Source organism: Panthera leo, chromosome A1 (genome assembly GCF_018350215.1).
Source record: "Panthera leo isolate Ple1 chromosome A1, P.leo_Ple1_pat1.1, whole genome shotgun sequence".
Classification (NCBI taxonomy): Eukaryota; Metazoa; Chordata; class Mammalia; order Carnivora; family Felidae; genus Panthera; species Panthera leo.
In genome coordinates this window covers 114,500,000-114,522,053 of record NC_056679.1, presented here as the reverse complement: position 1 = coordinate 114,522,053, position 22,054 = coordinate 114,500,000, and the positions used below count along the sequence as shown (strand labels likewise).

Here is a 22,054-nt window from a genome sequence, read left to right as displayed (position 1 = left end):
TGGAGCTACCTTACCTATTAAACCACATAGTGCCCCAGATTGTAAATCCATTCTGTCTTCAAAATAGTAATATCTCTGGATGACCACAGCATAGATAATGATGAGAAGAATAGTGAAGTTAGTAGTGAAGCTGCTTCTCTGGGGCTTGCAAAATTATGGAAAGGCGCTAGAGATATCTGAGGCTGTAGTATAGGGGATCAAGATTTGGAGCCAGAGAACTGGACTTGAGTCTCAGGCTTCCTACATTACTGATTTTGTGACCTTGGTGAGATGACTTAACTCTTGAGCTCCAGTTTGCTTTTTTATTAATTGCAACATAATGTACTTTACAAGGATGTTGAGAGAATTGAGTGAGATAGAAAAAGTAAAGCAAAGAGAAAAGCTTTACAAAATATCAAACCTCAGTTATTGATATTTGAATGGTGTTGAACTTGGGTGGTTTACAGCATGCTTAACTGCAGCAGAAGTGACAGATTTATTCATACCAGTTTTTCGTGGTTTTGTTGTTATTGTTTGATTTTCTTCCAGTGAAAAATTTCTACCCGTTTTTCATACACACTGTGTGTTCTAGTATTTTGGTTTATTCCTAACTTGGAAGAATATCTTTATTAGAAAGGTTGGAAAAAGTAAGGAAATAGATAATGAGCTTACTTAAAAAAAAAGAAGAGTTCCTTTCATCCTTTGAGACTAAAACTTTTCTTGGTTGAGTCTTAAAGTGGCTCTTGCTTCGTATTCATGTGCTTTCCTCTTACCTCATTTTGTGTACCTCTTTGTCTGTTAGGTGCTCCTACTCTTTCCCGGCTTTTAGAAGCTGGTCCTACACAGTTCACCACTCCTCTTGCTTCCTTCACTACTGTTGCCAGTGAACCTCCAGTTAAACTTGTGCCACCCCCTGTAGAGTCTGTGTCCCAGGCTACCATTGTCATGATGCCTGCGCTGCCAGCACCATCCTCTGCTCCGGCTGTCTCCACTCCAGAGAGTGTAGCTCCAGGTGCGTCCCTGACCCACGCCCTGAGCAGCCACTAGGTCCAAAATTTCATCTCGAGCTTCAGTTAGAGAAAGCTGACCAAGAGCATCATCTCCAATTCAGATGCTTCTGTCCTGTTCTCCATGGACATTTCTATCCTTAGAAAAACAAGAATGAAAAGATGTGGGCGGGCATTTATGTGTTGGGGGAAAGGGGCTAAGTGTACACATATGAGTAGGCTTGAGAATGTGTGTTCACCCTACTTTCTAGATAAAAGTGGGAACCAAAAAACATAGGCAGATGCAGATCTAAGGTAACTTTTTGAGCTTAAGTGTGTGGGTACTTGACATCTGTCTATAGCCTTGGTTGATGTCCAGGTGGTCACTTGGTACTAGATAAGCTTCTGAAATTCTTTTCTCTTCCTGTTATTCAGTGAGTCAGCCTGACACCTGTGTCCCCATGGAGGCTGTGGGGGATCCACATACTGTGACTGTTTCCATGGATAGCAGTGAAATCTCCATGATCATCAATTCTATCAAAGAAGAGTGTTTCCGATCAGGGGTAGCCGAGGCTCCTGGAGGATCAAAGCCTCCCAGCATAGATGGGAAGGAAGATTTAGATTTGGCTGAGAAGATGGATATTGCTGTGTCCTACACAGGTGAAGAGCTGGACTTTGAGACAGTTGGAGACATCATTGCCATCATTGAGGACAAGGTAACTATTCACAGAGCCCAAAAGAATCTCTCATGAGTCCTACATAGGCTTCTCTCCTCAGCCTCTCCTTGCTTCTTGTAGGTACATAAACATTTTTCCTGCTTCTGCCCATCTCCATCTCCATAGTCCCAAGCCCTTTGGTGCTCACTTTAGTCCTCTCACAGCCATCCCTGTGTTACTGGTTTGCATAGGACAGGTGCCTGCCCATTGGTTGCATCTGCTACATGGAGAAGATGGAGAGACAAGCTATAGATTGAGGTCATTTCATTTGGTGCTAACAGAATTGAGGGACTTGGGCTTCTTTCTTTGACTTCAACAGTGTATGTATTATGGGACAGGTAGATGATCATCCTGAAGTGCTGGATGTGGCAGCAGTAGAAGCAGCACTGTCATTCTGTGAAGAGAATGATGATCCCCAGTCCCTGCCTGGCCCCTGGGAGCACCCTATCCAGCAGGAGCGGGACAAGCCAGTATCTCTCCCTGCACCGGAGATGACAGTCAAGCAAGAAAGGCTGGACTTTGAGGAAACCGAAAACAAAGGAATCCATGAACTGGTGGACATCAGGGAGCCCAGTGTTGAGATTAAAATGGAACCTGCAGAACCAGAGCAAGGCATCTCAGGTCCTGAAATAGTAGCTGGAGTTGTTCCAGCCACAAGTATGGAGCCACCAGAACTCAGAAGTCAGGACTTAGATGAGGAACCAAGAAACATTGCCCCAGGAGAGATTGCTGAAGCAGATGTTTCCGGTGGGAAAGGCGATGAGACTCCACTTACAACTGTGAAGACAGAGGTATTTAAAATTGGCCTGGGAGGGGCACCTGGATGGTTCAGTCGGTTAAGCAGGCAACTCTTGATTCTGGCTCAGGTCATGATTTCACTGTTCCTGGGACTGAGCCCCAGCTGTGGCTCTGGCTCTGTGCTGTCAGCAGAGCCTGCTTGGGAATCTCTGTCTCTGTCTCTCTCTCTCTCTCTCCCTCTCTCCCTCTCTCCCTCTCCCTCCCCCTCCCTCCCCCTCCCCCTCTCTCCCTCTCTCCCTCCCCCTCCCCCTCTCTCCCCCTCTCTCCCCCTCTCTCCCCCTCTCTCCCCTCCCCCTCTCTCCCCCTCTCTCCCCCTCTCTCCCCCTCTCTCCCCCTCTCTCCCCCTCTCTCCCCCTCTCTCCCCCTCTCTCCCCCTCTCTCCCCCTCTCTCCCCTCCTTCTGCACCTCCACTTGCATGTGTGTGAGCTCTCTTTCTCTCTCAAAAATAAATAAATATTAGGGGCGCCTGGGTGTCTCAGTTGGTTAAGTGTCTAACTCTTGGTTTCAACTCAGGTCATGATCTTACAGTTCGTGATTAGAGCCCCACATCGGGCTCTGCGCTGACAGTGCAGAGCCTGCTTGGGATCCTCTCTCTCTCCCTCTCTGCCCCTCCCCTGCTCATGGCCACTCTCTCTCTTACTCACACTTTTTTTTTTTAAAGAAAAGCTTTAAAAAATTTTTTAAAAAATAAGTAAATAAAATCGACCTGGGAGAATGGAGGGTTATACTTTAGGTAAGAAGTGACTGCTTAAGGGGGGCCTGGGTGGCTCAGTTGGTTGGACGTCTGACTTTGGCTCAGGTCATGATCTCGCAGTTCATGAGTTTGAGCCCCACGTTAGGCTCTGTGCTGACAGCTCGGAGCCTGGAGCCTGCTTTAGATTCTGTGTCTCCCTCTCTCTCTGCCCCTCTCCCTCTCATGCTCTCTTTCTCTCAGAAATAAACGTTTAAAAAAAAGTGATGCTTAGGCCTTTGGTTTTCCTGTTGCATTCCTGAATTGTCACATGGTTGATGTGGCCATAGTCTATAGGTGTGATCATTGCTATATATGCTTATCCTGTTCCTTGTAAGGTGACCATTAGATTCCTTTTACGTGGGTAGGACTAAGAGTTTCTTCTGTAGTCTCATCATTAAAAAATAAACTTCTGGGGGTGCCTGGGTGGCTCAGTCGGTTAAGCATGTGACTTTGGTTCAGGTCATGATCTTGCAGTTCATGTGTTTGGGCCCTGTGTCTGCTTCAGATTCTATATCTCCCTCTCTCTCTTCCCCTCCCTGCTCACTCTCTCTCTCTTGAAAAGAAATAAACATTGAAAAAATAAACTTCTGTAGCTGAAGTGATGTATCAGTATTTAGGGTATGTATTCTTTTTGGTCTTCAGGCATCCCCTGAAAGCATCTTGTCTCCATCACATGGCTCAAATCCCATTGAAGATCCTTTAGAGGCAGAGACTCAGCACAAGTTTGAAATGTCAGGTAAATAATAAGCCCAGGAAATCTGAACTCTGTAACTAACTTGAAATCCTTTGCTTAGGCTTCTTGAGGGATTGTGGGTTGTGGGCAAGTAGAGGAGGTAGAATAGGTCAGCATGGAAAGGAGAGCTGCAGGGGATTATTGTCCATAGGAAGGGGAAGGCTAAGGTGGAAAAATCTTCAGGTAGTCTTTCTCTCCTCTGCAGACTCATTGAAAGAAGAATCAGGGACTATTTTTGGAAGCCAGATAAAGGTATTTCAGACTTTTCTTTATTCCTCTTGCTGTGTGACTAGATTTCCCAATAGCACTACCTTTGTAATAAATTTCAGTGAACGTGCATCTTTTTTTCTGAGATGAGACTGGTTAAAGGAGTTGCGTGGGGAAAAGTTGCAGTGGACAGTCAGGCATACTGGCAGTACTGTGGCCACATGTGCTTCCCATCTGAAAGAATATGTGAATTTCACACAGAGCTTTCTTTTGCATATAATGCACAAAGAAACTTTGATACCTCAGAGTGATTTGAAGTAAATAGGGATGCCAGAGTCAGGGAGAACATACAAGAAATCAGATTATTACTCTATCCAAAGAAAGTTATCCAGAGTTTTCTTTTTAGAATTACTAAAGTAGTTATGAACAGTAATAAACATTTAAAGTGATGCGATGTGAGCTTGCTCCATCAGATGAGACACAAAATAAAAACTATTTTTGATAACTTTGTACCCAGGGTCAGAGTTCCTCTCAAGAGCAAGGGGAAAGAAGGAACGCCTCTTAGCTTAGTCTTAAGTAAGTAGCTTTTTTTTTTCTTCCTTTTAAAAAGATCCTGGGTCTTCTTCTTTGTCCAGGTTCTAAATTAAACTTGATCAGTTAGTGTAAGTAGATGGTAGTATAAGTGATAGAGAGCTCAGTCAGGAAACAGTGTGAGGCCATTTTCTAGAACTGATCTAACCCAAAAGATCATGTTTAATGACACTTTGCTGGATAGCTTTGCTTGCATTTGTTGACCGGAGCACACTGTGTCTAAGGATGCCCCAGGTGAGGATGAGGAAGAAGATGGAGTCAGTGAAGCGGCCAGCCTCGAGGAGGCTAAGGAAGAAGATCAAGGAGAAGGCTATTTGTCAGAAATGGATAATGAACCCCCTGTGAGCGAGAGTGATGATGGCTTTAGCATACACAATGCTACGCTGCAGTCCCATACACTGGCAGACTCCATCCCCAGCAGCCCTGCTTCTTCACAGTTGTGAGTATCTGAGATTTTTCTTTGAGGTCAAGATAGTGGAGGTGAGAAGTGGGAGAGTTTTACTTTTTCATCTTCTCTTTCTTGGTCGGAACTAATAGTTGACAAGAAATCATGAGGATTTTTTTTTTTTTTTTTTTTTGACTTATGCTTAATGGGACTCTCTTCTTTTATTTCAGCTCTGTCTGTAGTGAGGATCAAGAAGCTATTCAGGCACAGAAAATCTGGAAGAAAGCTATCATGCTTGTATGGAGAGCTGCAGCTAATCATAGGTGAGTGAGCTTTACCAGTCAGTAGGAACATTTTCTCCTATTCCTCCTGCATGTTTGTGACTAGAGAAGAGTCTGAGTAGGTTTATATGAGATTGGTGGCATTGGCTCTTACAACCTTTAGCTACTTAAATCATGTCCCCTCACCTGCTTCTGAAGGATAAGTAAGTAATTGCACCTTACTCTTTTTGGACAGATATGCCAATGTCTTCCTGCAGCCTGTTACAGATGATATAGCACCTGGCTACCATAGCATTGTACAGAGGTAAGCCATGATCCATTCAGCATACTGACTTGCCTGAATTGTAAATTGTTTAGTCTCAGTGGATTTTTGCTTTAGACAGTAAGTTTAAAGCAAATGTTTTTGATGTAAGTAAAGGTAACCAGGTGGTAAGCTAATCATTTCAGTGGCTGGATCACCAAAGATAGTCTAAAAGAACCCCCTTTATTACCTTTCCCAGCCAATACTTACTGTATAGATTAACTTTGGTTTTTGGATTAAGTGCATATTTTGGGGTGAGGGGGTTAGTATTTGAGTCCTGGCAGCTAAGACTAAGGGTATATATGAGCCATTTGGGTCCTCTTCTCCTCCATTTACCTGTTTTTTGTTTTTTTTTTTTTTAGGCCTATGGATTTGTCAACTATTAAGAAAAACATTGAAAATGGACTGATTCGCAGCACAGCTGAATTTCAGCGTGACATTATGCTGATGTTCCAGAATGCTGTAATGTATAATAGCTCGGACCATGATGTCTATCATATGGCAGTAGAAATGCAGCGAGATGTCTTAGAGCAGATCCAGGTACTTTGAGGATCTTTAGTATTTTAGCAAGGATGAAATGAAAATATTCAGGTGAAGGGTTGATACTGATGTCAAGAAAGGGTGCTGTGGCTTTTACATAGAATATTCATCAGGGACACAATTAGGAACATAAAATTTTATTCTTGCTGGATTCATGTTGGTTTTCTCATGTTGGCTTGGTAAAAGAGTTATGAGAATATTCTCCCTTGGGCAAATAATTTCAGTTTCCTGAAGTTTTTAAATAATTCATTTATAAAATGGTAAACACCTTTTTAAAAATTATATCAAGTGTGTACATAGTAAACAGGATATAGTTTATTCTTTCCATCATAGATAATCGAATTCTATAGTAGTATTACCAGACACCCTTTGGGATATTGGGCTTCCAAGGGATGTTATCTGTCTATTGTCTGGTAAAGTAAATTGCCTAATGACTTTTGGTTCAACTTTTTTTCTCTTTCTCATTCTTAAGAGATATTTATTTTGTATGATGGCCAAAAAAAAGTTATGTGTATTTAGGGGCGCCTGGGTGGCTCAGTAGGTTAAGCATCTGACTTTGGTGCAGGTCATGATCTCACAGCTTGGGAGTTCAAGCCCCGTGTCGGGCCCTGTGCTGACACCTTGGACAGAGCTTGGAGCCTGCTTCAGATTCTGTGTCTCCCTCTGTCTCTGCCCCTCCCCTACTTGTTCTTTCTCTCTCTCTCTCTCTTTCTCTCAAATATTAATATTTTAAAAAAGGTTATAGATATTTAGCATTTTTAGTTCCTTTAGCATATGTAACTAGAATTAAAACCTGAAATGCAAAACTTGTAATCAGTTGAGAAGTGTTTGAATGCTATTTGCAAAAGGGTACTACATGAAATCCTGTTTACAAGCCAGAAGTGTCTGAATTCTTCCATACTGGCTCAGATCTTGGGGCCAACCCTGTTTCTTTTCCCTGTAGCAATTCCTCGCCACACAGTTGATTATGCAGACATCTGAGTCTGGGATCAGTGCTAAAAGTCTTCGAGGGAGAGATTCTACCCGCAAACAGGATTCTTCAGAGAAGGTGAGGAGACCAAGAAGGAGCCTTGTATGCCAGTGTTCCAGTGCTAGAAGTCTGAAGCATCTAAGGAGCCTTATGTTACTACTTGCTACTTGGTAACTGCTGGGCTGCTACATTCCAGTGGTGTATAGACATGTGTACATCTTAAGATGGTGGTGGTTTGCACTTACCCAAACATTGAAGAAACCTGCTGTGACTGAAGGGCCCAGTCATACAAGAAATTGTGAGCTGAATGAGTGAATTATTAGTTTCTCTGCGTGAGTGCTTGCATGGTGGGGGAAATGACTTGCAGCAATCCGGGACCATCAGTTCCTGTTCCAGACGCATAATGGCCAGACTGCTTTTGGTTCTCTTTCCTCTTGTTCTTGAGTTTTTTTTTAATTTTGTCTTTGTGTATGTGGTGCTTGTGTCTCTGTCCTGAGGTTTGGGGTGCTTGTGGCTGAGAGTTTCTGTGGAACCTGATCAGTGTTTGTTTGTCCTCTAACAGGACAGTGTCCCCATGGGCTCTCCTGCCTTCCTTCTCTCTCTCTTTGTAAGTATTGAATGGCTGCAAGGGGTGGTGTTGCCACAAAAATTCTCAGCTCCTGCTGGGGGTGGGTGGCAGAGGGAAATCCAACATGCAGACCGTGGCACTGTCTTGAACTTCTCTTTATTCAGGTCATTAAGAAACTGTCTCTTCTGCATTTCTGTCTTTCTGCATGTGTGTGTGTGTGGGCTGGGTAGGGACTATTTATGAGTTCACTGGGCTGAAATGAGGTACTCTTTGTAAGGATCTAGGATGCATCTGCTCCTCATTTCTTGACTCCACCTTTTGCCAATTCTTTTCTTTTTTTTTTTTTTTTTTTTTTTTTTTTAACGTTTATTTATTTTTGGGACAGAGAGAGACAGAGCATGAACGGGGGAGGGGCAGAGAGAGAGGGAGACACAGAATCAGAAGCATTGCCAATTCTTTTCTTACAAATAAATGATTGCTCAGAGCAGCCGCTACTAGCTGGCTTCTAAAAAGTGTTCCTCATACCAGCAGATGCCCAGCACATAATTATTTTCTTTTCCCCTAATATTAAGTTGCATGACTGATGCCTGATACACAAACACTCTATACAATTTAAGATAAGGCTCTTAGGAACGGTGACCACTACATATAGTAGTGGCTGGTAGAATTAGAGATAAACTTAGTAAAGCTAGCCCTAAATAATTATCGTTTTCCTCTGTAAATTGAACAATCCTCTGGCTCTGTGTTCATATGGGGCATTGAGGCATGATGTAATGGAAGAACATCAGGCTAGAAAACCACATGTTCTGAAACTCACTGGATTATCCGTTGGAGCCTTGTTTTCCTCATCTGTGTGATGGAGCTCATATAACGAGGTACCTGTCCAGCCTACCTCACAGGGATGTTGTGAGGATAAAATGAGATAATAAGTATGGAACTGGCTTGAAAAAAAAATTAAAGTGTTATACAAATGCAAGGTGGTATTTTTATTCTTCATGTCGCCTCAAAGGCAACTTGTGTTCATGAGCTTTTAAAATTTTAGAGTCCTTGCATGTTAAGAATGTAAAAATGGCCTAGCCCAGCAAAAGTGTTCACTGATTCATCTTGCCTACAGGCTTCATTCAGCCTGTACCACAGACGGAACACTGTAATCTCCCTTCTTTCCTATTGGCCTGCAACAATGACTGTGGATCCCCAAGCAGTTGGCTGGCTGTTGCAAAGCTGGTTAATAGGATCTTTTATCTATTGAAGACAGCAAAGTATTGCACGAGAGGAAGGAGCTGGGCTGCAGGGAGAGAGCAGCAAATGGAAAGAAGCCTTCTGATTGTCCTGATCTCATGGAAAACAACTGTCAGGAGGTGCTAGGGAACTAGTGCCAGGGTCAGTCTGCAGGAAAGGCCTTTCTTATAGGGACCAACAGCTGGACAGGTATGTTAGCCAAGAATCTCACTATCCACTGCCCTTTCTGACCCTCCCACCTTTCTTTTACTCTTCCTCTTCCTTTGAACATGGTTTGGGGCCTGGGTGGGATGACTAATAGTCATTCTTTGGGACCCCAGGTGAACCCCAGTGACCTCTGTAGTGGGCAGGAGCAAGATACTCTGTCCTGCATTACCTCTCACAAACTATTGCCAGGAAGTTTTAGCCCAGTCTGTGGGAAGACAGATCTATGCCCTTCATATCCTGGATTTTTCTGCTGATTCTCTTCCTCTTTCCCCATGAAACCAAATCCCCAATATTGTTGCAACTTCTCTCTCACCTCCTCAGCAACTTGTACTCATGCTCCCTTTCTTTGTCTGCCTGTCATCTAGGATGGGGGAACCAGGGGGCGCCGCTGTGCCATTGAAGCAGATATGAAGATGAAAAAGTGAAGCTTCAGAGTACCCTCACTGAGCTGAACCTGAAGTAGAAGTAAACAAGATAGAGCTTGGGCTTGTGGGCCCAGTTCCAGAAGTGGAAGTTACAGAAGAGGAGGCATCTGGGCCATGTGACATGAGCTGGGAAAATCTCTGTCAGAGAGTTGGAGTAGCACAGTTGCCTGTTTTAGGGCAAAAATCATGGGCTGTGTTAATGTCCTAATGTGTAGCTAGCAGATTGTAGCTAGTTTGTACTGTCTTGTGAAGTGTACAGACTTTTTAAAAAAACAAAAACAGAAAAACACCTGTGAAATGTGTGTGTACACAATACACAATAAACTCTGAAAGAAAAGTCTAGTCTTTGGTGTGTTCTCTCTGTGTATGCGAATGAGAAACTTGTGGGTTTTTTTCTGCATGATAATTGTTTTATCATCTCTGGAAACGAGATTATTGCGGGGGGAGTGGTATTATAAATATGAGCTGTTCAACTGCTTGGAGAAGGTAAGTAACCAAGACTGAATTTAGAAATAATGTTTTAAAGTGTTGCATCATGCAATGAGGATAATCTTATTAAGCTTTTCTTGAATGTTTGGGAAAACAAAGTTTTCAGTGTTCTGTTCATGGCATTGCTTTTGAAGAAGATTAGAGCATGGACATAGGTCGTACTGACCTTTTTCTCAGACATCGGTTCTACCTAGTGTACTGTCTTTGCAGATGATATTTTTAGGACATTATACTATTTCCTTCCTATTTCTATATGTAGGGTTTATGTGTAGTTTAAAATTCATTGTTGGGGCGTTTGGGTGGCTCAGTCAGGTAAGCGTCTGACTGGCTCGGCTCATGATCTCGCGGTTCTTGAGTTTGAGCTCCACATCGGGCTCTGTGCTGACAGCTCAGAGCCTGGAGCCTACTTCAGGTTCTGTGTCTCCCTCTCTCTGCACCTCCCCCACTCATGCTCTGTCTCTCAAAAACTAAACTTTAAAAAATAAAAATAATAAATTCATTGTTATCTGAAGGCTAAAATTCATGTAAGAATTAACAAATTTATCATCTAAGTTTATTCTAAATTTTGTTACTTAATAACTGTGAAACAAAATAGTTATGAGCCTTATTATAAAGAAATAGGTCAATAAAAAAGAAATAGACATAGGGTATTGTCTAGAATGTAGAACCTCCTTAAGAAAGATGTGTTTAAGAAAGTTATTGGAAGTTGCAGATCTTTATGGCTTGAACTATATAGCTTGTTATGATGCTCAAGAAGTAGAAGATATGTTCCTGTGAAGTGATAGAAAAGAGTTCAGTCGATCCAGGAGTTAGAAGATTAAGTAACTGTAGTATATTCTCAAAGCAGTCTACAAACTTGCATGTGATACAAGCAGTGAGGCCCTAAAAATTGGAGAGGACTGTGGAGGAGATCCGTTAAAGGACATAGACTTTGGCTTGGCAGAGAAGGTGATGGGTGAGCTTGGCAGAGCAGATTAGATTAAAGATCAAGACACTGACCACGAGGCTATGACATTTATTCCGGAACAAAGGATGAGCTTTGAGAAAAATAGTGGATGAAAATGGGGAAGTGGGCTTGCTTACTGAATACCAGAGAAGGAAAGAGGATTAAGTAAATAGTGTTGATGATGGGCATAAGGGAATTGGGGAGAGCAAATTATTTTGGAGATATTCAGGAAGTGATAATGAGTTTTAGGAATGTTGAGTTGAAGCAGGTGGTAGAGCACCTGAAGGGAATTGACTTTTGGATGCATGGAAAAATGAGACCAGAACACACATAAGTAAAGGTAGAGGTTTAGGAGCCATTTGAATAGGAGTCATCTGATCAAAGTTGAAACCTCAAAATACAGACATTATTTTAAGGAAGTATTCATGAGGAAGCAGAGGCCAAGCAATATAGAAGACAAGGATTTCTTGAAACTTGTAGAAGGGAGGATAAAGGGGTAAGAAAACCAAGATCGTGTAAATGAGAAGGAGGGTATTTTTAAAACTTGATATTGCAGTTCTCATTCTGAGAAGTGAGCGGTAAATATGATCTGGAGGGTGCCTCAGGTAATTTTAAAGGATGTTTTGAGGATTTAATGGTTGATAAATTTAAAATGCCTGTACACTGAGCAAAATATCCCTTGTCTTTCAAATGGATTGCCTTCCAATTGAGTTTAAGGGTGATTTGGGATAGAAGAATTCTGTTCAACTAGCTAGCTATGCTCTTGTCCGTCCGTCCTTCCTTCCTTCCTTCCTTCCTTCCTTCCTTCCTTCCTTCCTTCCTTCCTTTCTGAGTATAAGGAAACCCAAGAAAGAATTACTGGGTAATACCTTTGTTAAACTATTTTAACTGTTTGACATGGGGCTTTTTCATTTTTATTCCCAATGACAAAGATTTCCTCTCCTGTCTCCCTTCAGCTAGCTTTTATTCTTTCTAATGGTGAGTAGAAAGAAATTTCTGAACCTTTTATCTTTCTACTGAACTTTGGAGATGGAAACGTCTTAAAAACAGTGATGTGAGTGAATTTAATGCATTTTTTTTTCTGTGTATTTACAGATGGGGCATGAGTGGGTTTGGTTGGATTCAGAGCAAGACTATCCCAATGACTCTGAGCTGAGCAACGACTGCAGGTCCCTCTTCAGCTCATGGGATTCCAGTCTGGATCTTGATGTGGGAAGCTGGAGAGAAACAGAGGAGCCAGGGGCTGAGGAACTAGAGGAAAGCAGCCCAGGGAGAGAACCTAGTGAGCTGCTTGTGGGGGACGGAAGCAGTGAGGAATCTCAGGAAGAGGCAGAGCAAGTCAGCTGCCAGAATCTGCTCCACTTTCTTTCTGAGGTAATGGGGAGCCATTGTTTCCAAAGTTTGGAAGTCCCAAGTTTCTAAGAGAATGCTTATCCATACACATTTCTACCACTTTTGATATTGTTGACTAAAACAAAAGCTCCATAGTGGCAAGAACTAAGTTAATGGCTATGTCTCTAGCACTTGGTGCTAATACAAAACGTGTGCCAAATACGTACTTTTTGACTGAACGTTCTAAGATTCCAGGTATTAGAAGCCCAAGGTCATAGGAAGTAGGATTTCTCTGTGTAAGACTACCTTATGAATAGCATTGCAGTTTGTTTTTCTGAGTTATGGGAGGCAATGCCCAGACTCTTTTTGAAGCTTATAACTTCAAAAGGCAGTATTTTGCAGTGTCCTTATTACCTTGGTTAAGGTTTACCACCAGCAATAAACTAAATTGGACAGAGTCTGTGTGGCAACTTCACACATTCAGGAGAACCTAGGTAAAGATCAGCAAGAATCCAACTCCTGTGTTGTGTTCCTTCTATCTGGATTGTCCATGGCAGATAAAAATTTTCAGCATTTTTCTAGACTGCCACTCCCAATTGATCACGGTTGACACAACGTGAACAATGAGAACGCAAGCTTCTTGAAGAGGCAAGAATGATATCTATCTTGTTTACTATTAGGTGCCTAGCAACTAGTCCAGTGTCTGTATATATGAGATATTTTATACATTTTATTTAAAAAATTTTTTTAAATGTTTATTTATTTTTGAGAAAGACACACAGTGTGAGTGGAGGAGAGACAGAGAGAGAGAGTAAGACACAGAATCCAAAGCAGGCTTCAGGCTCTGAGCTGTCAGCACAGAGCCTGGCATGGGGCTCGAACCCACAAACTATGAGATCATGACCTGAGCTGAAGTTGGATGCTCAACCGACTGAGCCACCCAGGCGCCCCCATTTTATTATTTTTTTAATGTTTATTTATTTATTTTGAGAGAGAGCACAAGCAGAGGAGGGACAGTGAGAGATAGAGAGACAGTAACCGAGGCAGGCTCCAGGCTGTGAGCTGTCAGCACAGCCTGATGCGGGGCTTAAACCAACAAACTGCGAAATCATGACCTGAGCTGAAGTTGGACACTCAGCCAACTGAGCCACCCAGGTGCCCCGATATTTTATACATTTTAAATGATGGAATGAATGAATTAATCCATTTCCATCTCAAACTTAGTCACATTCACAGTATAATCATGTAACATTATTAATATGTAGATGATCGTTTCTATTGGTGTTCCTATGCATCTAATAATAAACTATGATTGCAGGTAGCTTATTTAATGGAGCCACTGTGCATTAGCAGCAAAGAATCAAGTGAAGGTTGCTGCCTTTCGTCTGGTGCCAAACAACAGGAGGGAAGGGAAATTGAAGCTACTGAAGGAGAAGAACCATGTAGAGAGCCCGGACAGCTTTCAGCCTGGGTAGACACCCTAGTAGCTAAGAAGTCACTGGGAGAAAATGGAAGGCCAGAGGTGGCTCCAGCTCCCTCAGATATTTGTGCAATTCAGCAACTACACAGAGAGAGTGAAGAAGTAAGTGGATAACTTAAACCATCTGACTGATTGGTCCTCTGTCCATGGAGGCAGAACAGAGTGGTTACTGCATATAGGTTATCTCCAGTGAGTTAGCTACCTGGGCTCAAATCCTGGTTTTAGCACCAGTTAGCTGTGTGACCTTGGGTGTGTCAGTGAACATCTTAGAACCTCAGCTTTTTCTGCTGTAAATGGAATAATGGTGCTTTCTCTACCTTAGGTTTGCTATGAAATCTAAATGAGACATTTCGTGTAAAGCTCTTAGCTTAGTACTTGGCTCATAGTAAGCAATGAATAAAATTTAGAATGCCATTGTTGTTAATATTGTCTGATCCACTAGACTAGTTAACTTAAGGTCCACACGTCATGCTGACAGTTTTAAAAGAATACAGCATCCATCTAGCAATTAGTATATTGCTTTTTCATTTTTTTTCTTGGGGTATGGAATCACAGTTCTCCAGACATATTGTTAGCAAGAAATCATTGATGTAGGTCTAGTTAAGTCACCTTTCTCTGATTTCTTTTATAGCTTTATATAATTGACCCTTCTCATCTTAAGGTCAGATTTCATTTACCCCGTACAGGTAGAATTACCTTGCAGATAGTAAATCTCTTTGTAAAGTTTCCTTTGTTGCCCGGCATTCTCAGGGGAAGGTTCAGCAAGAATCCAAAGAGGAGGACAAGGGTGAAGGGTATGTGTCAGAGTTGGAAGAACAGCCCTGTTCAGGTGAGTGTGATGATGACTTCAGCATTCAGGAGACTCCTTTGGTGGATATCCTTTTCAGCCGTGCTACCTCCTCAAAGTCGTAAGTATGGATTTTTATCCAAGGTTGTTAAGATTCAGACTTTTATTTATGCCTGTTTTTTTTTTTTTTTTTTTTAGTGTTTATTTATTTTTGAGACAGAGAGACACAGCATGAACAGGGAAGGGGCAGAGAGAGAGAGGGAGACATAGAATGTGAAGCAGGCTCCAGGCTCTGAGTGTCAGCACAGAGCCCGACGCGGGGCTCGAACTCAGGAACTGTGAGATCATGACCTGAGCCGAAGTCAGACGCTTAACCGACTGAGTCACCCAGGCGTCCCTATTTATGCCTATTTGAATTTGTTACCATGAACATGGATTACTTTTATAAATTAAAGGAAATTAGAATTGCAAAACACTAGAAGTAGATTTAAATATAATTTTATTGTACAAATAGAAGTCTGTATGTTTTCCTCTTATAAAACAAATCTGTTCCAGGTGCCTGGCTGGCTCAGTAGAGTATGCAACTCTTGATCTTGGGGTCGTGAGTTTGAGCCCCACATTGGGTGTAGAGCCTACTTAAAAAAAAACTGTTTCATCAACATTGAGAATCTCTTTCATAAATAACTTTTCTCTCTAATTACTATCTTTATTTATTCAGGAAACCTGGCTCAGTCAAGTTGCCCCTCAAGTCTAATACTCAAACTCTTCTTTCAAAAATACTAAAGCAGCTTCTCTTAACTTGAAATATAAAACTTGATATTACTTTTGGTTAATAGTGATTATTAAGAGAATATTTATAGAGTTTGGGGTCTCTTATGGAAGCGTTAAATATGTTTTTACTCCTATGGTGTTACTCCCTTCAGATATTAACTAGAAGTGCTATGTATTAAGAAAATCTCATTACCCACCTGGGAGAGACAGAATACCATTTGTGAAGTTACTGTTTCCTTTCTGTCCTGTTTTATCCCATAGGTCTGATCTAGGTCAGAGTGACCCTGTTCAGGATCACTTGCTATTTAAGAAGACTCTCTTGCCAGTCTGGAAGATGATTGCCAGTCACAGGTAGATCTCCACACCACTCTTGGCATTCACAGCCACTCTTCTCATTTAGAGTGACTTTCCAGGGTTTCTTCATCCTGTCAGAGTTTGTCCCTTAACAGGTTCAGCAGTCCTTTTCTGAAGCCTGTATCAGAAAGGCAGGCCCCGGGATACAAGGATGTGGTGAAAAGGTCAGTGAAAAAGGGGTCGAAAAAGGTTGGTTGCTTTTATATCTGTCTTTTCATACTTTTATTTCCCATTTATTAGTTCCTCCCTTCCTTCCTCTCTCTTTCTCTCTCTCTCTTTCTTTTTTTAAAGATTTTACTTTTTAAATATATTTTTTAATGGTTTATTTTTTTGAGAGAGAGAGAGAGAGAGAGAGAGAGAGAGAGAGAGAGAGAGAGAGAATATGAGTTGGGGAGGGGCAGGGAGAGCAGGAGACACAGAATCTGAAGCAGGCTCCAGGCTCTGAGCTGTCAGCACACAACCCAACACTGGGCTCAAACCCATGAACTGCCAGATCATGACCTGAGCTGAAGTCAGACACTTAACCAACTGAGCCACCCAGGCAGCCCATAAAGATTTTATTTTTAAGTAATCTCTACACCCACCATTGGGCTTGAACTTACATCCCCGAGATCAAGAGATGTATGTTCTGCCAACTGAGTCAGCCAGGCACTCTGATTACTTCTTTATTTCATTTACATTACTTATAAACTCAAGATATATTTTACAGCTGAACAAGTTTGTAAAGTTACGGTAAGTTTGGTCTTCATTTGGGAAGGAATGCAGGGAACAAAGGGTAAATAATAGGCTGTTTTCTTTTTCAGCATTGATTTTTAAGTAATATCCATTCATCTTATATTAGTCTTTGATACTGTTTGATACTGCTCTTTTGGAACAAAACTTTAAATTTTTTTTTTTTAAGTTTATTTATTTATTTTGAGTTGGGGGGCAGAGAGAGAGAGAATCTCAAGCAGGATCTGTACTGTCAGCACAAAGCCCAGTGTGAGGCTTGATCTCATGTATTGTGGGATCCTGACCTGAGCCGAAATCAAGATTTGGATGCTTAACTGATTGAGCTACCCAGGCGCCCCTGGAATGAAACTTTGAAAAGAATGCTATATTCATTCAAGCAGTTGTAGGTATGCTAAGGCAAAGATGCTACTCCAAATGTTTATTTACACACATTGGTTGATAGCACTATTTTGGATTTTTATAGCATAGTTCACCTAAAATGCTGTCATAAACTAGTGTATAAATAGTGTAAAAGATCAGGAAAGGACGTTTGGAGACAGACTACTTCATTCTCTAGATAAGGAAAGTAAGGCTCAGAGGTGCTCATGACTTGTGAGTGATCAACAGTGAATAGCAGAACTAGATCTAAGCCAGATTCTTTTTTTTTTTTTTTTTTTTTTTTTAAGTTACACCCAAGTTAGTTAGCATATAGTGCAACAATGATTTCAGGAGTACATTTCTTAATGCCCCTTACCCATTTAGCCCTTCCCCCCTCCCACAATTCCTCCAGCAACCCTCTGTTTGTTCTCTATGTTTAAGAGTCTCTTATGTTTTGTCCCTCCCCTGTTTTTATATTCTTTTTGCTTCCCTTCCCTTATGTTCCATCTGTTTTGTATCTTAAATTCCTCATATGAGTGAAGTCGTATATTCTTTCTGTGACTAATTTCACTTAGCATAATACCCTCTATTCCATCTACATAGTTGCAAATGGCAAGATTTCATTCTTTTTGATTGCCGAGTAATACTCCATTGTATATATATACCACATCTTCCTTATCCATTCATCCATTGATGAACATTTGGATTATTTCCACACTTCGGCTATTGCTGATAGTGTTGCTATAAACATTGGGGTGCATGTGGCCCTTTGAAACAGCATACCTGTATCCCTTGAGTAATACCTAGTAGTACAGCTGCTGGGGCCGTAGGGTAGTTTTGTTTTTAATTTTTTGAGGAAGCTTCATACTGTTTTCCAGAGTGGCTGCACCAGTTTGCATTCCCACCAGCAGTGCAAAAGAGATCCTCTTTCTCCGCATCCTTGCCAACATCTGTTGTTGCCTGAGTTGTTAATGTTAGTCAGTTTGACAGGTGTAAGGTGGTATCTCACTGTGGTTTTGATTTATATTTCCCTGATGATGAGTGATGTTGAATATTTTTTTATGTGTCAGCCATCTGGATATCTTCATTGGAGAAGTATCTATTCATGTCTTTTGCCCATTCACTGGATTATTTGTTTTTTTGGGTGTTGCATTTAGTAAGTTGTTTATAGATTTTGGATACTAACTTTTTATCTGATAATGTCATTTGCAAATATCTTCTCCCATTCTGTCTGTTGTCTTTTAGTTTTGCTGATTGTTTCCTTCACTGTGCAGAAGCTTTATTTTGATGAGGTCCCAGTCGTTCATTTTTGCTTTTGTTTCCCTTGCCTCCAGAGATGGGTTGAGTAAGAAGTTGCTGCAGCCGAGGTCAAAGAGGTTTTTGCCTGCTTTCTCCTCCAGGGTTTTGATGGCTTCCTGTCTTATGTTTATGTCTTTCATCCATTTTGAGTTTATTTTCGTGTATGGTGTAAGAAAGTGGTCCAGGTTCATTTTTCTGCTTGTTGCTGTCCACTTTTCCCAGCACCATTTGCTGAAAAGACTGTCTCTATTCCATCGGATATTCTTTCCTGCTTTGTCAAAGGTTAGTTGGCCATATGTTTGTGGGTCCATTTCTCGGTTCTCCATTCTGTTCCATTGATCTGCGTGTCTGTTTTTGTGCCAGTATCATACTGTCTTGATGATTACAGCTTTGTAATAAGAACTTGAAGACCAGGATTGTGATGCCTCCAGCTTTGGTTTTCTTTTTCAAGATTGCTTTGGCTGTTCGGGGTCTTTTCTGGTTCCATACAAATTTTAGGATTGTTTGTTCTAGCTCTGTGAAGAATGCTAGTCTTATTTTGATAGGGATTGCTAAACCCGATTCTTAACTTCTAGTTCAGTCCTCTTTGTACACTGCTGTGTCTTCTCTTATATACCCACTTTTTGTGTCTCATTAAATAATTATTTAGGTAAACATTGACTTGATTCACATTCTTTATCTCCACACAAGGAGAAGGACATTTTTAACTTTTGATTATGTAGTAAGAGAAGTAGATTAAACAAGTATATGACTACACATTGTAAACAGTCAGTCAGTACGATGGGAGTGACTCATTGGAGCTCTTTACAACTTTGGTACCTGGGGCTAGCATTCCTCCTGCAGTAGTAAGAGTATAGTAGCTGGGCTTGTGGGCTCTGGAGTCAGGCTGCCTCTGAATTGGAATCCAAGCTATGTGACTTTGAGCAAGTATTTAGCCTCTCTAGATGTGTTTCCTCTTTGCCAATTGGTGATAATAAGGCGCCAGCTTATAGGTTTATTGAGAGGATAAGTGAGTTAATGTAGAAAGTACCTAGCACACCTCTTGGCCTATTGTAAGAAGTCAAATGTTAGCTGCTGTTGGCATTTTATTATCTGATGGGTATTGTTATCTTTGCTACTGTTTTATTTGCTATTTTCATTTACTACTTGGAGAGCTGGTTTTCCATGAGAGCATGTTAGGTCCCACATATTCACCATGAAAATTTGATTTTCTCTCGTTTTTCTTGGCCACTTGTAGACCCATGGACTTAACTAGCCTGAAAAGGAATCTGTCTAAGGGACGGATTCGTACCATGGCTCAGTTCCAGAGAGACCTGATGCTGATGTTCCAAAATGCTGTGATGTACAATGACTCTGATCATCATGTGTACCATATGGCTGTGGAGATGCAACGAGAAGTCTTGGAGCAGATTCAGGTAGTGTATGTAAGAGAGCTATAAGAAGAAGGAGTACAGGCTCTGGAATCTGATTTTAGTAAGTCTGAGAATAAGAGTGATGTTAAAATGACCTGTGTTCTCAGAGTTTATGTTTAAGGGTGACTAAAATCCCTGAGGTACTAACGTCGTACCTACTGCTTTGGAAAACCCTAAATAAACCTCTGTAGGACCAGCTTTAATAGAATAATGAAGTAAAGTAGTATAGGAATACAGGCAGCACTGAAGAAGTCTCAAGAGAGTTGGGAATACAGAAGTAACAGGAGCTCCTACTTCCAGAACCTCAAATCAGAGGGCTAACCATGCAAACCAAAGACTGGACTCACTCCATTTTTTGGTTGCTCTACCTATTGATATTAATGTATGTTCACACTGTCTCATCTATAGGGGTAAGACATGGTAGCCAAAAGAGGACAGAGAGTTTCTTTTCTGGGTAAGACCATACTTTAAAGAAAAAAAGCATAGTCAGATCTTACTGCAGAAAAAGAAATAAAATTACAGTCAAATCTCTGTAATTTTTAAGATTCATAACTTGCTATTACCTTGTCTTTGTAGGTGCTGAGTGTTTGGTTAGACAAAAGAAGAGACTTAAATAGTATGGAATGAGAACCAGCCAAGCCTGTGGATGTTGGAAAACCTCTTTTGTTAACCAGGAACTGCTATCCTGACCTTTTCTGGATTTGGGACCTCTTATTGATAGTTACAGAAGATCCCAGTACTTGTTTACCAGTTCTCTGTTGTCTTTTCTAATAAGAAAAATGCCTTAATTCACAACCAAGGAGTCAAAGGTGCCTGTGGACATAACATGAAACAGGGAAAGCTGAGATTTGGGGCTAAGCCATAAATGTTGCCCACAGCTTTGTTCCATAGGCTTGATTTAGATGTAACTAAATTAAACGTCTTATAACTGCTCTGTAAATAAATGTTATTTCACAAGTTATAGATTGCTTTTTAATGAGTACAGAATCTGGTATTAAAGGACAGTATCTGGTGGAATGAGTAAGGTACTTGATTTGGGTTTCTTACATATACTGTCTGCAGTGGGATGGTGTAGGATGAAGCGAGAGTGTCTGTGATTTGTCTCCGTATTTATAAAGTTGAGATAATTGAAGCGTCCTTCAAATGGCTAGAAGGGTGAAATAAGATGAAAATGTTAGAAAACATCTAGTGCTCTTAAGATTCCCAAGGGGGAATAAAGATGCCTGTAGGCTGGCATCCTCTGTTGGATAAAAGAAACCAGCCACAGCAAGTTCTTACTTGACACATCCCCAAAGGCAAGGGAATTAAAAGCAAAAATGAACTATTGGGACCTCATGAAGATAAAAAGCTTCTGCACCGCCAAGGAAACAATCAAGAAAACTAAAAGGCAACCAATGGAATGGGAAAAGATATTTGCAAATGACATATCAGACAATGGGCTAGTATCCAAAATCTATAAAGAGCTCACCAAACTCTACACCCGAAAAACAAATAATCCAGTGAAGAAATGGGCAGAAAACATGAATAGACACTTCTCTAAAGAGGACATCCAGATGGCCCACAGGCACATGAAAAGATGCTCAACATCACTCCTCATCAGGGAAATACAAATCAAAACTACACTCAGATACCACCTCACGCCAGTCAGAGTGGCTAAAAAGAACAAATCAGGAGACTATAGATGCTGGCAAGGATGTGGAGAAATGGGAACCCTCTTGCACTGTTGGTGGGAATGCAAACTGGTGCAGCCGCTCTGGAAAGTGTGGAGGTTCCTCAAAAAATTAAAAATAGATCTACCCTATGACCCAGCAATAGCACTGCTAGGAATTTACCCAAGGGATACAGGAGTGCTGATACATAGGGGCACTTGTACCCCAATGTTTATAGCAGCACTTTCAACAATAGCCAAATTATGGGAAGAGTCTAAATGTCCATCAACTGATAAATGGATAAAGAAACTGTGGTTTATATACACAATGGAATACTACGTGGCAATGAGAAAGAATGAAATAGGGCTTTTTGTAGCAACGTGGATGGAACTGGAGAATGTTATGCTAAGTGAAATAAGTCCTACAGAGAAAGACAGATACCATATGTTTTCACTCTTAGGTGGTTCCTGAGAAACTTTTAACTGAAGACCATGGGGAAGGAAAAAAAAAAAAAAGGTTAGAGAGGGAGGGAGCCAAAACATAAGAGACTCTTAAAAACTGAGAACAAACTTAGGGTTGATGGGGGGTGGGAGGGAGGGGAAGATGGGTGATGGGTATTGAGGGCACCTGTTGGAATGAGCACTGGGTGTTGTATGGAAACCAATTTGACTATAAATTTCGTATTTAAAAAATACTAAAATTAAAAAAAAGAAAGAAAGAAAGAAACCAGCCAGAGCCTGTGATGCACTCTGCTGGATTGGCCCTCTGCTGGATTGGCCCTGTGCAG

The 22,054-nt window shown here is 41.2% G+C and overlaps 1 protein-coding gene across 10 annotated transcripts in view; it reads left to right on the top strand.

Moving 5' to 3' along the window:
• Positions 1-20,635, top strand: part of BRD8 (bromodomain containing 8) — a 31,260-nt gene extending 10,625 nt beyond the window's left edge. For 5 of the 10 annotated variants that reach the window (XM_042936152.1, XM_042936168.1, XM_042936115.1 and 2 more), the window contains 18 exons: positions 782-991; positions 1,401-1,681; positions 2,020-2,472; positions 3,855-3,948; positions 4,151-4,197; positions 4,968-5,182; positions 5,359-5,451; positions 5,645-5,713; positions 6,073-6,250; positions 7,194-7,298; positions 7,783-7,827; positions 12,190-12,468; positions 13,745-14,008; positions 14,657-14,814; positions 15,726-15,815; positions 15,914-15,982; positions 19,444-19,621; positions 20,195-20,635. In XM_042936152.1, coding sequence (XP_042792086.1) covers positions 782-991; positions 1,401-1,681; positions 2,020-2,472; positions 3,855-3,948; positions 4,151-4,197; positions 4,968-5,182; positions 5,359-5,451; positions 5,645-5,713; positions 6,073-6,250; positions 7,194-7,298; positions 7,783-7,827; positions 12,190-12,468; positions 13,745-14,008; positions 14,657-14,814; positions 15,726-15,815; positions 15,914-15,982; positions 19,444-19,621; positions 20,195-20,245 — 2,879 coding nt within the window. In that variant the 3' untranslated portion in view covers positions 20,246-20,635. Of the gene's footprint in view, positions 1-781; positions 992-1,400; positions 1,682-2,019; positions 2,473-3,854; positions 3,949-4,150; positions 4,198-4,967; positions 5,183-5,358; positions 5,452-5,644; positions 5,714-6,072; positions 6,251-7,193; positions 7,299-7,782; positions 7,828-9,599; positions 10,002-12,189; positions 12,469-13,744; positions 14,009-14,656; positions 14,815-15,725; positions 15,816-15,913; positions 15,983-19,443; positions 19,622-20,194 lie in introns of those variants that run through there. The other 5 variants (XM_042936160.1, XM_042936123.1, XM_042936176.1 and 2 more) reach the window with 5 other exon arrangements.
• The last annotated feature ends 1,419 nt before the right edge of the window (positions 20,636-22,054 follow it).